The 16,836-nt window shown below is 35.3% G+C and overlaps 1 protein-coding gene across 4 annotated transcripts; it reads right to left on the bottom strand.

The window, feature by feature from the left end:
- Positions 1-2,339: 2,339 nt before the first annotated feature.
- LOC116205486 (laccase-14-like) lies at positions 2,340-6,587 on the bottom strand. 4 transcript variants are annotated; one of them, XM_031538113.1, is made up of 8 exons: positions 6,383-6,571; positions 5,879-5,966; positions 5,603-5,754; positions 4,789-5,033; positions 4,510-4,635; positions 3,812-4,391; positions 3,312-3,667; positions 2,340-2,725 (listed from the first exon to the last, which is right to left on the bottom strand). In XM_031538113.1, exons 2-8 carry the CDS (start codon positions 5,879-5,881, stop codon positions 2,544-2,546), a joined length of 1,644 nt encoding a protein of 547 aa, XP_031393973.1. In that variant the 5' UTR covers positions 5,882-5,966; positions 6,383-6,571; the 3' UTR covers positions 2,340-2,543. The 4 variants fall into 4 exon arrangements, with proteins under 4 accessions (XP_031393973.1, XP_031393974.1, XP_031393971.1 ...); XM_031538114.1 differs by having other exon boundaries at positions 5,908-5,966; positions 6,383-6,520; XM_031538111.1 differs by lacking the exon at positions 5,879-5,966 and having other exon boundaries at positions 6,383-6,587.
- Between the last annotated feature and the right edge of the window lie 10,249 nt (positions 6,588-16,836).

Raw genomic sequence — 16,836 nt, 5'->3', positions numbered from 1 at the left:
ATGAGTCGTGATGAGTTGATGTTTCCAATTTTTTCCTCTTTACCCTTGATCAAGTATACTTCGCTCAAAAATCAACATGATAACTGAATGTTGAAAATCTGCAGCCAGTATTTGTGAAACTGAAACCGCCGGCTACGGTCCGGTCGGGGGCTCTGGTCACAGTGTTGTAGAGACGACAGGCAATAATCGTTCCCTAATTTTTCTTTTCTTGTTTCATTTAATTTTAATAATTAGATTGTATGACATTTTTGCTCATTTTACATTGGTATGTGAGTGACACGTGACCTCTTTTGACCGAAAATCTAATAGGAATTTGGAGGAGTAAAATGTACCTTACTTATTTTCGATTTAGATTGAAAGGCACTCTGCAATATTTTGAAAATTAGAGATAAACTCAAACTCACCTCCCTTTACATCCGAAATAAATCGCATTTAACTCTATATTAAAATACAAGGTTTTGCAGCTATTTTAATCACCTGGGTTGTTCGATGTACGCGTGTCCCTGTCTTATACATACGACTCTGTATTTGGGACTATTTACTATATGTAACTTCTGGATATATCGTGACGTGACGGCTTTGTCTGGTAAAAGACTTATTACTCAGCACATGCAGCTTTAATTATGTGGGTCATCGCCCGCATCAGAGAGTTCAATGAGCTGACGTTAATGGAGGGGAAGGCGACTTCAAACCTCTGCCTCTCCCTCTTGTATATGTGTTTACGTTACTATATATATATATATATATATATATGATAATTGTATATAAATGCATGCCTTACATAGATATGTATATATGTAAATGTACAGTTGTGGCGAAATAATTCATAGGAGTTTTCGAATTGTTACAAACACAGAGGTGTTGCGGGCAATGGAGGAGAAGACCCGAGTGACAACGAGTGCAATGGTACTCCAACTATAAGCTGCTCCAATGGAAATGCTGTTGCCGCAACCATTCGTTAAATCCGTAGATAGCAGATCCGAACAGGAACCAAGGAAAAAAAAAATCAAACTAATGAATCTCATATAATTTTTTAATCCCTTCAATATTCATATAAGATCAGAGATTTTGTGTTGATGGAGTTAACTACTGCTATAGTAGAGTTAGTTTAAAAAAGAATAAAAGAAAAATTAGGATAATCAGGAGTGTATTCGGGTTCATCGGTTCGCTGAGTTTAGGAGAATATCAGTTTTATCAAATGTACAACAACATTTGTACTGCAAATCTTACTCATGGATACATATTATAATGATTTCCCTTTTCAAATCTACTTTTACAATATTTTCACCTAATTCTCATGATATATCTTTAACTTTATAATGAATGAGAAAGTTAGACATGCATTCTAATTCTGATTGAAAAACTATTATGTTTAAAATTTCAAATACACGAGCGCCTTCTACACCGTGAACTTTCCAAATGAGCGGTCCACATACTTCGACTTTGCCAATTTGTGACCACTAGCCTATGTAACATAACACATACCGTGAGACTCGATAGAGGTTTTGAATCATGGTTGGAGGAGGTGGAAGTAGCGTTGTAGGGCACAAACGTGATAAATGCATATATAACCTTTTTTCTAGGGTCAGGACAAAGATAAAATAAAAATTACGAAAAATTGTATAAAACAATATCCGATAGATTGCTCGCGAAAGCTGCACAGAGGAAAACAAAGCTCAATGAGAAGTTGTACCATAAGTACCTACATATATCAACTTACAGAATAACACCTATATACATCAACTTACAAAATAATTTACAAAAAGAATATGTACTTGTCAATTTCTCAATTAGCACGCATGCAAAATACTTGTTAATTTTTTTTAAAAGCTAATAGTTCTTCCACACCCGTTTAAAATTTACTTTATGTTTATTACAAAATTAAATTTCACTTAATTTAACTTTACTACTTTTCTCATAATTCAATAACACGATGTTTACTGTTCTATCTTTTCCTTAAAATTATCTCTCATATTTTTTTTTAATTATTATTACAATTAATTTTTTAATATTAAATTCTCTTAACCATTCAACATTTTTTCATGAATTCAACAACACAATCATTACTTTTTTATTTTCTTTTCAAATTCTCACACATACTTTTTCCAACTACTTTTGTTTTCATCTCTTCAAATCAAACAAAATCTAATTAAATCGAACTTAACTTCGTTGCCAAACGCAAATTTAGATTCCAAATCTATTCGTGTTGAATCATTTGATATAAACGGAATGATACGGGTCTCATATCAATTCATAATTATCATCTAATCTGGTATCATTATCTTATATATATATTTATATGTATTTAAACACAATTACTATGTAAATATATATATATATATATAATTTGCTAATTCTCTGACATATCAAGCAATCATCATTACATTGGCCAAATATCAAAGATATTGATAATTACGAATGTATATTTAAATTCCTGTCATAAAAGGCCCTACATCGTATTTTCTTCTTATTTCGATAACAAATGGACAAAGACGAAAATTATGTCCTGCATTTGATGGATGAAATGCTCGGATATGTGAAAATCAACCCGTTAACGATTTGTCATCAACGGCCTCTTTGATGTTTGATTCAATTGCACATGAAGGCATATTCGCAGGAGGTTCCCTCAGACTTGTCTCCGCAGTCGGCCCATTCTTTACGATCAAAACTGTATTCATCCCCCAGGATAAATGTCTGTCCAAGTGACAGTGTAGTAACCACACGCCTGCCCAGATATCCACATGGTCAGCCTATCATATATTTCCTTCCTATGCATTCGAGTTTATGATGAAACTCATGAGGGAACAGATTGAAAAGAGTGAAAAAAGAAACGTTAGTGTCGATAGCAAAACGTTGCTTGCTGCGCCATCGTTTTGGAAGTGACCCCCGATCAACGCTGCTTCAAGGAAAAGAGTGACGAAAAAATATTTCCAAAAATTGATGATTGTTTTCAATCCTGTAAAAGCTATTTTCCAGAGCCTTACCCACCCGTAATCGGTTCTTGGGATGGGATGATGCCAGCCGGTGGCAGACCCCAGCGGCATATATATAGGCGGAGTCGGTTGGAGCTACAATAATTACGTTTGTACTGAAAAATGAAGTTTCGTTCTATATATAACGTTTTTTTCCACAACATTCTATCTTTCCCAGGAAAAGTATTTGATTCAAACAAATACTAGGATACACACCGGAATTAAAAATAATTATGTGCTTTAAGTTGATATCAAAGGGGAAATAAAAAACTTAAAATGAATAAGGAATATTTCTGCTAAAAAAAAGAATAAGGGATAAGGAGAATTATGTGTACATACCAGGATTATCGGCCTTGAACCGTAGAGTAACCCATCCATTCTTGGGAGAAGAGATGGTGTTGAGCTGAGGGGGGTCGACTAGATTGTAAGTTTTGGGGTCTTTTTCGCCATCGAAGTTCCCTTGCCCTTGCCCGACCACGTAGAAGGTGTAGCCGTGCAGGTGCATCGGGTGATTTATGGATGCGTTTATCACGTTTGTGCCCTGGAACACTATTTCAACCTCCTCACCGTAGTTCAAAACTTTCACTCGGGTCCCAAAGTCTGAAGCAGAGGTGTTTGCTGATAACATACCCGTGAAATCGAAGAATGCGGGCGGCTCATCTGGGAAGTCACTAGTGTAGTAGCCGCTCATGTTCCTGTACTCGAGTATATATAAAGCTTTCAAAAATTAATGGAAAAAAAAGGTGCTATTTGAAGTCTCAAATCAGATCGATGAAAAATAAACACGCAAAAAATAGACGAGGAGTTATCGGAAGAGGAAGAGGAAGAATCATATTTACCTGTAATAGGCCGTCAGAACATCAACCGGTGGGTTTACCCAACTTATGTTGTTGAAGCTAGAGGACATTCTGAGATAGCTTTTCTCTCCCAATTCGTTAACCGAGGCTGTTATGAACATTCTTGTCGTGATGTTCAGTGGGACATCAATTGCGTGATCTTCATCTGCCAAGCTTCGGAACTGCATCGTGAAGTTTACTGTCGCATCGATGGCATAGTAGGATGGCAAGGTTGTCGGGAACTCTGGCTTATCTGGGGCTGTATAGTTCCCGTTGTACTGCAGGATTGCAGATGCATTTGTGTGGTCAAAGACTTTATACGAGATGATCCCGCTATTGTATTGCCTGGCAACGATGTAGTAGTGACTCGGAGTCTGGTTTGCAGTGAGCAATGCATCGATAGTGCGTCCAGGAGAAATCATGATGTAATTCGTCACGAAGGGTTTGACATATGCTCCATCCGACCCCACAATGGTAATGTTGTGCCCTGCGATGGCCATAAAGAGCTCCGCATTCATATCTGCATTCAGGATCCGGAGGAGATAGGTCTTCCCGTAGTCCACATGCCATCTATAGGTTGAATCTGCAAAGAGTTTTTTTTTTTTTTTAAAAGGAGTGTATTTATGTTGATATCCATCGCTGATATAGATTAATCAGCATGACATAAATGATGCGAGAATGAGATCAAGTTCATTGTGTACCGCTTGAGCAAGGGCAAAAATCCCCAGGCTGGCCATTGATAGTGTAAGCCTCTGAGTCGGGCAAGTCATCCCCAGCCTTTAAGTCCGCCTGAACCATCTCATTGACATCGCCTGTATACCAAGATCCTGGAAAAGGAAAATGTAAAGAATTAAAACTTTAGAAAGGAAAAATAAAATAAATAAAGAAGATGATCTCTGATCTTCGATATTAGTTCTCAATTTCCAAGGAAAAGAAAACAGATTGTAGTTTTAGGAGAAACGGATCAGTTTTCCACATACCCAGCACCAGAACCTCTTCTCCATCAGGCTCAGGAAAAGGATAAGTAGTTCCTTCCGATGGATGAACAACAATGGCACCATGGACGCTTGATCTCGTCCAATCGCTATGGGCATGCCACCACACGGTTCCTTCTTCGGTCGAAAAATCAATTTCGTACGTGAAATTTGTACCCGGTTGGATTGCACACTGCGTTATGTACTCCGGACCATCAGACCATGAATTTCTCGGTTGCATTACCCCGTGCCTGCAGGGAATGTCATAAAAAAATAATAATAACATACCAAAAAAGACTAGCTAGGACATGTCAATGGCTGCGTTTGCTGCAAGTAAAAAGAGAGTTAAAAAAAAAAATACAAATCAATCGGTAGTACCATAAGTACTTATATTGACATACATAATGATCTTCAGCTATAAAAAAAAAATACGTTATGATTAAATTACAAAACATATGCACTTATCAATTTTTCAATTAGCATGTACTTTCTAGATTTCTTGAGAAGTTGCATTTCTTCCAACCATTTGTAATTCAGTTCCAACATTTTCCGTTACGGTCATGTTTTGCTTATCATGTTGAATCTTTTAACATGAATGGCTCTTGTATGGATTCATTTTTTTTCATCTATTATAGTATCGTTATCTGTCATGGAAATACATTATATCTATATATAGACTCTAGGTAGTCATCGTTAGATTGACTAAGAATCGGAGATTTGATATCTGTGAATATATATGTAATAACAATAAATTAATTTATGTTTAAATAGAGTTATAAGAGAAGAAAAATTATCAGAGATTGTCTTTGAGAGAGAGAACCAGTGAAGAGTGACGCCGTAGGGCCCTCTGTTGATGGCATTAACATAGACGGTGTCCCCTTTTCGAACTCTTATTGTTGGACCAGGAAACATGCCATTCACGACCAGCATACTCTTGGTAGCGCACAACCTCGTATAATTTTTCTCCTCCAGCTGCAAATTTGCAAAATAGGTGCTTAATTGGAAATAATCATAATATTAAGGGTATATTGAGTTTATAATCATGAACTCTGGTCAAAATTTGAATTTTACCACGAACAATTTTATAAAAAATTACCATAACTTTCAAAAAAATACCACATCTACCATCTGATCATTTTGTCATTCAATTTTTCTGATGCGATGCTCCACATAATACACTGCGCCTGACATGGAAATTAAAATGTCACCTCTCTGCCCCTCTTTGCGGTTCCCAATCCCCAAATGAGCTGACGAAAAACGTGAATATATACAAAAGAAAGAAGAGGAAGGAAGGGGAAGGGGGTGGTGGGGGGCCTCGCCAATGGCAACCACCCCCTCAATCGGGGTTGCCAGCTACTTCCCTGGTCAGCGGCAACCCCAGCGAGGCAGTGGTGGTGTCCAGAGAGGGGGGGGGGGGGGGGGGGGGCCGATAGGGGCCTCGTTGGCATCCACCACCTTGGTGCCAACCTTCCCCTGCCCCTCCCAAATCAAGATCCCAATTGACCTCGTGTCCATGCATATTAGTCTTTGTATATGATTAAGGTATGCCAATGCATATATATCTATATATATATAGATAGATATAGAAAGTGATCCTCACAATGAAATCAAGGTGATGAATATTGCCTTCGGCCTGCGCACTGCCGGAGAGAATGAGAATGTGGACCTCGGCTGTGACGAGGAACGTCATGAGAGCAATTAGAATCCGTTCCCATGAAAAATTGATGATCCTCGTATGTCTCTCCATCGTCTAAGGATCTGCCACTTGATACGAGACAGTCGATTGTTTGTCTGTCCGGAAAGGATGCTCTAGTTATATATATGAGTGCAGCATATATGTATGCATGAATATCTACGTGCATTGAGTAGGTCCAGCGGAGGGGGTTTTGGAATTATAGTTGGAGGGTTGACCTCTAGTTACATCAGTAACAGTAAGCTGCAAGGCAGAGAAGAATTTTGGTTAAGCTCCTATTTTTGACAGCAGCGGCTCTTGCACCCTGTAACCTAACCTTGAGTGCGGAAGTACAGATTCGCGTGGCTGCTGCTTGACGTTAATAAGATCAGAAGAATTGATTTCAGAAAAAATAACCGTTAGCTGTTGCTTGGTTATAAGAAAGCCTACTGGTCTAATCAAGAATAGAGAAAGCGAAAAAAAAAAAAAAAAAAAAAAAAAAAAGAAGCCTCGCTAGTAAGCAGTATTATCAGAACCAGACCGAACGTCGAACCGGATAGGATATGGGTTCATGGATTTATGGGTTCAACTGTAGGTTCGATGGGTCGAACCGTAGATTTAATTAATCATAATATTTTATTGTTTAAAGTAGTATTAATGATAATTAAATGCATAATATCTAGGGAACAAAAGTAGTTAAGGAAATAAGGCAACAAGCAGTTGTTGCCTAGTTGGCTAGTGGGTGTGCACATAGAGCGGGAGGTTGGAGGTTCAAAACCTTCCATCATCAATAATTTTTCTTATATATTTGTTCAACCATTGAACTCATGGACAGGCCGATTTAGTGGATTTTTAGATTCAAACCGATCGGTTCAGTGGGTTCAACGATTCAATTGCGCATATCTGGTCAGAAGGTGGAGCCGGACCGGTCATGGTTCTAGGTCCCGGTCCGATCGGTCAAACCGATCGATCCGATCCGGTTCTGATAACAATGCTAGTAAGAATTAAATTTGAGACATCTTGATTCCAAATTGTGTTCCACTCATCAATCCTTTCTCAATTTTACTTCATTTTCAGATGATTCATTGACTAACACACGTCGGACAGTGTATCTATAGATTGGTCGGTGATTTTTTTTTAGAGAGATCCATGGAATTAGTATAAACAAATAAAAATAGAAATTTAAGAAAAAGACGAGCGCAGTTCTACCAAAGAATTCAATATGAATATTTTAATTTACTAGGTGAAAACTCGTGCTACTATACACGCTTACTTCTCTTCTATATGAATTACACGTATGCCGCATAGTGTTAAAATTTTTGGTGTTGACTTGTAGCTTGCTGGGTCTATCTTGCGATGATATGAAGATAGTCTCTTGTGACCATACCGTGACGAGAGGTCTTTTTTCGATTATAAAAGAGGTACAAGACTTAGTATAATAAAAGATAAATCTTAATTAACTAATAAAGGGTTACGAGTAGTCCCACTAGATATCGAATATGCGACATTTAAATTAATGGGCGAGGGCGTGCGCTACTGCGCTACATTCTCTTTTGATTGCAATGAGAGGTCTTTATTCATGCCACATGTAATTGTTTTTAGCAAATTCTATATTCATGGTAGTCCGACTTTTCGAATCTCTATCATTAATACATACATCAAATTTTATATTATAAAAGTTATATTAAATTTTTACATTTAATCCTGCCCAAATTCAATTCTTGCAGATTTGTCATCCCTAAATTCATCTCTCTACGTAACAAAATAATAGCGTACAAGACAACAAAAGCTCAATATAGAAGACAGCCTCAGGTGGATATATAGAGTGTATTTTCGAGAGATTGAGAATAGATTACAGTAACTAGATAATTTTTTTATAATTGTATCTAGATTGTGCTGTAGTCATATAATTATTTTTCTTTGCAGTGATCTCATTGGATCTGCTATATTATATCTATAATCATCTTGAACATTTTTTTATTATACCCATTTTTGTTATTAATGGATATTAATTGATTTTCGAGGAAAAAAACAATGTAGAATACAGCCACGTCCGTAAGCCACTTGACCATTTACAGGGGTAATAAATGTGGGCATACGGCAGAGTAAAAACTATTGGAATATCTTGGGACAATTTTTCAACTGATAATTTATCGAGCTAATAGTAATAATATAATCAATGTGAGTTAATTGGAACGATTCGACATTTGTTATGTTTAAGTAAAATTTCGAGTTTGAATCCCTGTGAATGCAGAAAATTCACGTTAGGAAAACTTTATCCCTTAATGGATCGACCGGACTCGACTGAATTAGTCGAGTCCCAATTAAATTTTCGGATATCATGATTCACATCGAAAAAAATAGTAATAATGATTTTAGTTTTTGACTGGATTTCCTGGGAACCGGTCTGCTATCGGACAAGGCAAACCCAAAAATATCTACAAATATCAGTTTTTGACCGAATTTTCGAGGGGGTTTCTGTTGGAAACATTTTTTTTAATATAAAATAAGTTTCGACTGATTTTCCTTGGAAATTTAATGGTAAGCCTAAGCTCGGAAATATTTACAAATATTAGTTTTTGACTGAATTTTCGAGGGATTTCTGTTGGAAATATTTATTAAATATGAAATAAGTTCGGATCCATTTTCCTTGGAAATATAGTCGAGAATTGAATTATCATTATCATTACCATTATTATTATTGGAAAAGTTTGTCGAAATATTTTCGACGCAGATTGCATTGGAAATATTTCCAGCGTAAGTTTCATAGGTAATCGATTGAAAATTTTTGAGGATGTAATTGTAGTGATAACTCAAAAAACGAAAAATAATTTAGATAGTATTACAATTAACACGAGTACAATTTTATTATTGTAGTAGGATGAAAAATACGTAGAGTTTTCTACTGCATTGATTCTTTCGTGGGAAGGCAGGCTCGCAGTTGTCGGGAACTCTGGCCTCTCGGGGCCTGTGCAGTTCCCGTATTACTGGATGATAGCCGAGGCATTTACATGGTCAATGTCCTTTGTAAATTGACGAAAAACTCCGCTGTAAGACTGCCTAATAACTCGGTGTCTGGTTCACAATGAACAACGTGTTGATGCTTCGTCCACATATCGCGTTAGGTTTCACGTAAAACTGCCTGACAAGCTCATGTTTGATAATTAGGTTGAGGCGAGCAATGGCCATAAAGAGTTCCACATCCATGGCAGTACATTCACAATCCCGAGGACATGGTTAAGGAATGAGGCATATCGAAGTTGATATTAAAAAAAATCAACGAGGACTATTTCTGCTTGATAAAAGGGAAAAAAATAATGGTTGCGTCTGATCATTTGGGCCGGTTAATATCTCTAATCTCCCTGCGTCTATTTTTGTCAGAGATGGAGATGTTAACAAGCCATGATGTACTCTGATCCTTTTCTCTGATGAATGAATACCTTTAAAGCCAAAAAAAAAAACGAAGATATTATATATTGGGCAATTATAGCAAGCGGGAAGCCACGATGTGGAGAAAAAATGCATATAATAATCTTCTAAAAAACAAATTAAGAAATCATTATTTCTTATTTTTTTATTGAGGAAATTAACAAAAAATCCTATATTACTCTCTTCTTAAATATAGATTAATTTCAAACATTTTACAAATTAAAGTATGTTCTTATAAAATAATCACTTTTAACTTTCATTAATTTTTTGTTAGAGTAATGATTTTTAAATTTAAAAAATAAAAAATATATTATGTTCACACTCGAATATGTTCATCGGGCAACGTATCCCACTAATAAGAAATAAATTTATAGAAAAATTATAACTGAAGAAGCTTATGTATATGGTTATGAAGTTCCTTTTCTCCCATAATATTAAGTGCAAATTAGCTTCATCAATTAGAACTTGAAAATAGTATATACGTCTCTTGTCTTAACTATTATTTTTGGAATGCATGCAAGTATTATTCTCATTATTATATATATATGCTATATTACCTTCACCTACTACGAAAATTTTCACTAAGTTAGGTGATTATAATTTCATCGTGCATTCACAACTCAATAAATTTATATACATTATAATTAAGGTCATCAAAGTATATTTCAATATAAGAAGTAAATGTTTTGAATTATAATAACATTTAAATCATATTTGTTGCAAATGCTGGAAAAAAATACATATTACGGATATCAAAATTATATCCGGTGGTTATACATGTCATTACACATATCTAAAAAATATAAATTAAAGATTATACTTTGAGATCATTACAGAATATTTCCAACGTATATAGTTTTCTCAATTGTTGTAAGAGTAAAACCTTTGAAGGATGCGAATGAACAAGAACTCGAGAAGATATAAGTCCAAAATAAAATTTACAAGAAACTAATTTTTTTTGGTAATAATAAAATAGTGCTAAAATTTAAAATTAAAAGGAATAGTATACGTGGCAACACATGCCCCTGGAAATAATATCGGTCGTGCGTCGAACGGGTCATTGATGCTTCCGTCACTTTCGTGCCACTGGAAGTAATTCGGAACCTTTATTGAGCCCCAAGGTTCGATGCGGACTTGTTGGATAGCGGTGACAATAAAACTGTGAAGCTTTTAGTAAGTGTACTGCAGCTGCTCATTTGAAAAGTCCATGTTGTAGAATCCGCTCATGAATCTATATGCAAGTACATAACAGCTTTTAAAAACGAAAGGAAAATGCTCACCTAACTTTCTCATTTATTCCATGCAAATTAAAAATATTACTATCAGCTCGAAATTAAGTGGAAATATGATGTGGAGTAGATTTTTTGTATAGAGCTAACTTTAAGCATATCATTCCGTCGTCACGTATATTCCTTCATGACAGCCAATGGTTAGATGTCGCTTCTTTTTTTCTTTTCTTTTTTTATGTGATTTGTTTAACTGTTTAGTCTCAAATCAGATCGGTTCAGAACGAACAAGCATAAGAGACAAGGACTTTTCGAAAGAGATTGAGTTGTTGGGCTTCTCGTCTTCACATTCATCGATTTAAGAAAATAAAAATAATAATTGCAAAAAAATACCAAAAAAAAAAAGGCAGTCCCATTTTTCCTCCTTTTGAATTAAGATATATTATTTAATCAATTTTCTTTCCCCAACCTTTCTACAGAAGTTCTTCTCTGCTCTCTGGAAAAGTTTAAATTATGATTTATCAATCAAATGCTACTACTAAGTATTAACTAAAAAAAAAAAAGAGATGGAATGACTTTCAAAAATATAAGATCAACGATGTGATTTTGGACCGTACGTACGGAAGATTTAGAGCACGAAAAAAACATTGATGTCCCACGGAACTTTCCACGTGATCTCATAGACCGTCAATGTTAATTACGATCACATATATTCTATTTATCTGCCTACATTTGTTTCTTTTTTCGCATAGTAGTCCTATTAAATATCGAACATACGATCTCTAAATCAACAGACGATGGCGTGTTTCACTGCGCTACACCCTCTTTTAATTCTCTACATTTGTTTATACAAAAGATGATTTACGAAAAGGGGAAAAAAAAAAACTTTTGCCTAAGCACATATGTCAATTCAGCTAGGTTTCCATTATTTAGAGATGACAATCAAGACACGATCTGAACATCGACAACCTTGTAATTTCAAGGAGTTTGATCTAGTGATTGAAAAGAAATTTATATATTCACCCGATCTCGAGTTCAAAACCTTTTGAAGCTATCAGAATGCATTTTGCGTGATTACCAGCTCCGTGTGTCGTCGAAGGTTTATCAAGCCCCAAGAATTGATTGGCGAAGCGCGGACACCCGAGTTAGCAAAAACAAAAAAAAAATCAACAACCTTATAATAGATTATCAATTTTATCTAATTTTTTTATAAATTATTTTAAACGAGGCTGAAAATAGTGAAAACGATAATGCATAAAGCAAAAAATGTGCATCGAAAATCATGGATTCATATGGTGATCAATTACGTAAAATCTTTCAATTTCATGCAGTTTCCTGTTTTCTTCCCAAAGTCCGCGCATATATGAGACCACACCGGTAATTAAAGTGTTATGATGTATTAAAGTTGTACAAACTGTGTCGCTGGACTTGCTAGGAAAAAATTCGGACCATATACGATTGGAGTGTGTTGCACACTTAATGGATCATAAATTGAAAATCATCTTTTTTTCTTCTGTGCTTGGATTGAAGCGACTCCAAGAACGCTTTCCTTCACGAAGATCTCAAAGAAGAAGAGGTCGAGGCCGAACTCCCTTTTCTTATCTTTTTCCACACCTTAGGTCCCTAACATCGACTTCAAAGAAAGTATGGGCAATTTTTCGGTTGTCTCTCATGCATTCGACCATTACAAATTTACCTGTGAAGAAAATGATATTGGATTTTGACTTGTTTTGTTCGCTTATGAAACACAGAATTGATGGAACTTGGCTATGATACTACACGTAGCATTTGGTAACAACGTTAAGTTTGATTTAATTTGATTGGTTTGACTTAAGGAGGTGAAGACAAAAGTAGTTGGGAAAAATACATGAGAAAATTTGAAAAAGAAGATAAAAAATGTGATGATTGTATTGTTAAATTGAGAAAAAGAAAGTGTTGAAATTGATGAAAAGCGTTATATAGTTGAGAGAATTTAGTATCAAAAATTAATTGTAATAATATATAAAAAAAAAGTGTGAGAAAGAATTTGAAGAGAAAGATAAAAATAATAATGATTGTGTTATTAAATTGAAAAAAAAAAAGTTAAGTTATGTAAAAATCAATCTTTTGTTACTAAACGAACAGAGTTTCTCAAAGTTGTCCTTCACAAAAAATAAAAATAAAAAAGTAAATCTGTACTTATTTGGGCCAGCCAATTTACCCCCAGCCCAAATTCGGGAGCTCAACAAGGCTGGGCTTATCGATCATTACTCCCTCCATCCCTTTTTTTTTGGGCTGAATATTACTTCCTTCATCCTGTATTTGCATGAGCGGGCTGCTGTAATTGGGCCTTTCTTCTTTCGTTATTATGCGACACCCATATGTTCCGTGCCTCCCCCCCAACAAACCACCACCCAAATCCCCACCCAAAAAACAAAAAAAAAAAAGATCTTCTTAACGAAAAAGTATATCCTATACAATATACACAAATATTAGTCATGCCCGCACTATGTGCAGTGTCATTTGTTGTTGGTATAATTTATGCGAATTTATTTTTCCAAATAAAAATTTGTATCACATATTTTAAAAAAATTAATGAAAAACACAAATGATCGAACGATAACATATAGTTTGAGAGAGGAGAGGAGGAGGGAAGGTGGATATAAATTGCGAAAGAAATTAGAAAGCAGTAAGAAGTTTACTGATATTATTTAATAAATTTACAAAATTATTTTTATCTAATGACTTTACTAATTTTAAAATACGTGGAATATGAATATGTTAGGAAATTATAGTTTTAGTGTCTTGCCTTCACCTTCATGTTATGTCATCTATGAATATAAAGCAATCTTGGTTCCCGAAAGTTAAGAGCCAGGGATTAACAATCAAACATAATACCATCATAATTAGTATGGTGCTTGGAAGAACATAAGCTCATCAGCTCGTGTTCTGTAGCACATTCATAACATTGGTCCAGCAGTTATGCGATCGATCGGCTATTTTCTTTCTTCACGTTCTAATTTATATTGGGATTTCAATGCCTAAGTGAGATCATTCTTCTTTTGTGGAATTCCTTTTTTCTTCCCCCTATTTCATGTTCTTGTTTATGCTAGACCCTAATATAAATCCAATGTTAATTACATGCATTTTCACATATATATATTAATCACATTTAGAGGCATCCCACTTAGAAAAATACATTACTACTGGAAAATGGGCCAAAATTCTGAAGTCCTCCAATTTACATGATAATTAAAAAAAACAATGACATGACCAAAACTACTTATTGTCTAGACCACACTCTACTCTGTAGCTTAAATTGGCCGTGAAATTTGTTTGTACGTTTTTAGCACCATACATTAGTCGAATTTGACTGGTCAGATCGGCCCGCACCGATTGGATTGATTTTCTTGTCTTACCAAACTGGCGGTGCAATTGCAGGAATCCCATCCGATGGAACAAGTCAACATGACGAAACCACTAGGTTATCAACCACCGGATTGAACTATACTAGAAAATTGGCACTACCACTAGTGTCATAATTAGAAGCAGCCGAAACTCTAAGGTCTCATTTGGTACGCGAGAATGGAATGAAATGGAAAGAATTGATTCTATATAAGGAAAAGTAATAGTATTGAGTCAAAAAATATAGTTTTCTTTAATGGCCATTACAAAATGAAAGAATATAATTATAATATTAAACTTATTTATCAAGATATCATGTTATATACATTTATATATATATAAATTAAAATAACATATACGATGATTCACAATATATAGTATGAAATGAGGGAATAACCATTTCCTTTTTTAACTGAAGGAATGTTCATTCTATCAAAATAAAAGAAAACTATGATAATGAGGTAATGCAATTTTCAATTTATATGGGAGACATTAATAAAAAAATGAAGTGTAATAAAAAATGAGCATTCCATTTCAATCTATTTCATTCCCACCAATCAAATGGGAAATGATAGAACTCAGCTTTCACTTTCCACTCCCATTGCCCGCGTCCATCACTTGTCGCACGGGACAACTTTCCAATAGTAAGTACTAAATGTCTCAATTAGGGTTAGGTGTGGGAACACAAAAGAGGTCTCTACCACTCACAAAGCACCATCTAGCCATAGCTACAGACTCCAAGTCATCCGTACATATATACACACGAGCGCATACATATATATATATATATGTATATGTATGTATGTATAAGTGCCCAACTTAAGTGATGATGACATACTTTTGAGTCAATTCAGTGGGAACCGCACTTCCTACAGAAACTGCTCCTCCACTACTTGCAAATCTCAACAACCTCGAATATTTTCCTTGATCAGGATTTCTTTAATTTGTTGCAGTTTTCTTGGTTTAATTTGTTTAGAGAACAGACATAGACATATACACATGTTTACAACACTAATTAATTTACTATTCGTGAAACAGTATTGGCTAGGTCGTACCAAATTATTCGTATTTTACCTAATACCAATAATTCGGTGCATGTAGACATATTTTAATGTGCTTTTTGAGCAAATTATTTGCTAATTAACCCACACGGTGAGAGAACTAAGCCTCAAATTGAAACACAACACCACATATTCTTCCAGATCTCGACTTCTTCAACTACTAAATTATCAATTTACCCCGACAGCAAGGGATAGTTTCATGGGTCACAATAATTAATTGGCCGCACATATATAGTCACACGGAAAAAGACAAACCAAGCACAAACATTATTTCACCATCTTCCTATTCACGTTTAATTAGGTTTAAATCTTCGTGATATAAATATATATCAATGATTAGCTAGTATGACTCTCATGGCTTAAGTATCGTGCGCATTACGGGACGATTGGGTGGGTTTTCCCCTTTTCCTCCTAGTCTTGATGAGTTGATCGATGATCTTGACCTAATAAATTTATGACTCTCACATTTAATTTTCTTGGGTGCAAAACAAGGATCGTTGCCGTCGTTTTCAACGACAAACCCAAGCCATTCACCTCATAATAATTAACCTTAATACACGGCTTATTATGGAGTAAATTGGAAGATATTAACATATATACACATCCATATATATGTAGAGTAGAGCCATTCATGCCATTGAATGTGGTTCGTCTTTGCACGAAAGGGACTTTGTGGGTCGTAATTAAACTTGCGCGAAATGGTCTTAGTCTCCATTCAAATAATTACTTGACCCTTTTAAATGTGTGGAGCGTGACATCAAAGTCTCGACCTGACTGACCAAGTCGTAATTAAGGTCGAGACGGGTATATTTGGAATTGGACGTATGCATCAGGAGCAAGCTATAATATAAGTTATTCGCCCAAATATATATATATATATATATATATATATATGATAAGTTATCAGTAATGACAACCCCTAAAGGAATTCTGATGAGGATTATTTACATCTCATATATATATGCAGTACGGTGGTATACTCAACATCTAGCAATGTTTTAGGAATATGATCATCTTCCCTCAAATTGGAGAATCCATGTGACTCTTGCCCTATTGACAAGGAACGTGACCACCTTTCTTGTCGAGCCCCCCTAAACATGCATGGCAAGTGTGTGTCTGAAGATTTCTCGACTTCTATAGCGCGTTTGGTTTCAGAGTTAAAGTAACTTTAATTTTGATTGTAGAAAATGACAAATGATTGTGTAGTGTGTTGAGTTAAAGTTAAAGTTAAAATTTTTAACTTAGAAAATGTGTATTTTTGTTGTGTAGTGTGTTGAGTTAA

This window comes from Punica granatum, chromosome 4 (assembly GCF_007655135.1).
Source record: "Punica granatum isolate Tunisia-2019 chromosome 4, ASM765513v2, whole genome shotgun sequence".
Lineage (NCBI taxonomy): Eukaryota > Viridiplantae > Streptophyta > Magnoliopsida > Myrtales > Lythraceae > Punica > Punica granatum.
Note: the sequence above shows the minus strand (reverse complement) of the source record. Positions and strands in the feature narration are given on the sequence as shown.

Coding starts and splice junctions, on each gene's coding strand:
- LOC116205486 (XM_031538111.1), bottom strand. CDS start 6,529: ATGGAGAGACATACGAGGATCATCAATTTTTCATGGGAACGGATTCTA. Junction 5,755..6,382: donor TTCATCACCTTGATTTCATT/GTGAGGATCACT, acceptor GCAAATTTGCAG/CTGGAGGAGAAAAATTATAC. Junction 5,034..5,602: donor TACGGCGTCACTCTTCACTG/GTTCTCTCTCTC, acceptor CATTCCCTGCAG/GCACGGGGTAATGCAACCGA.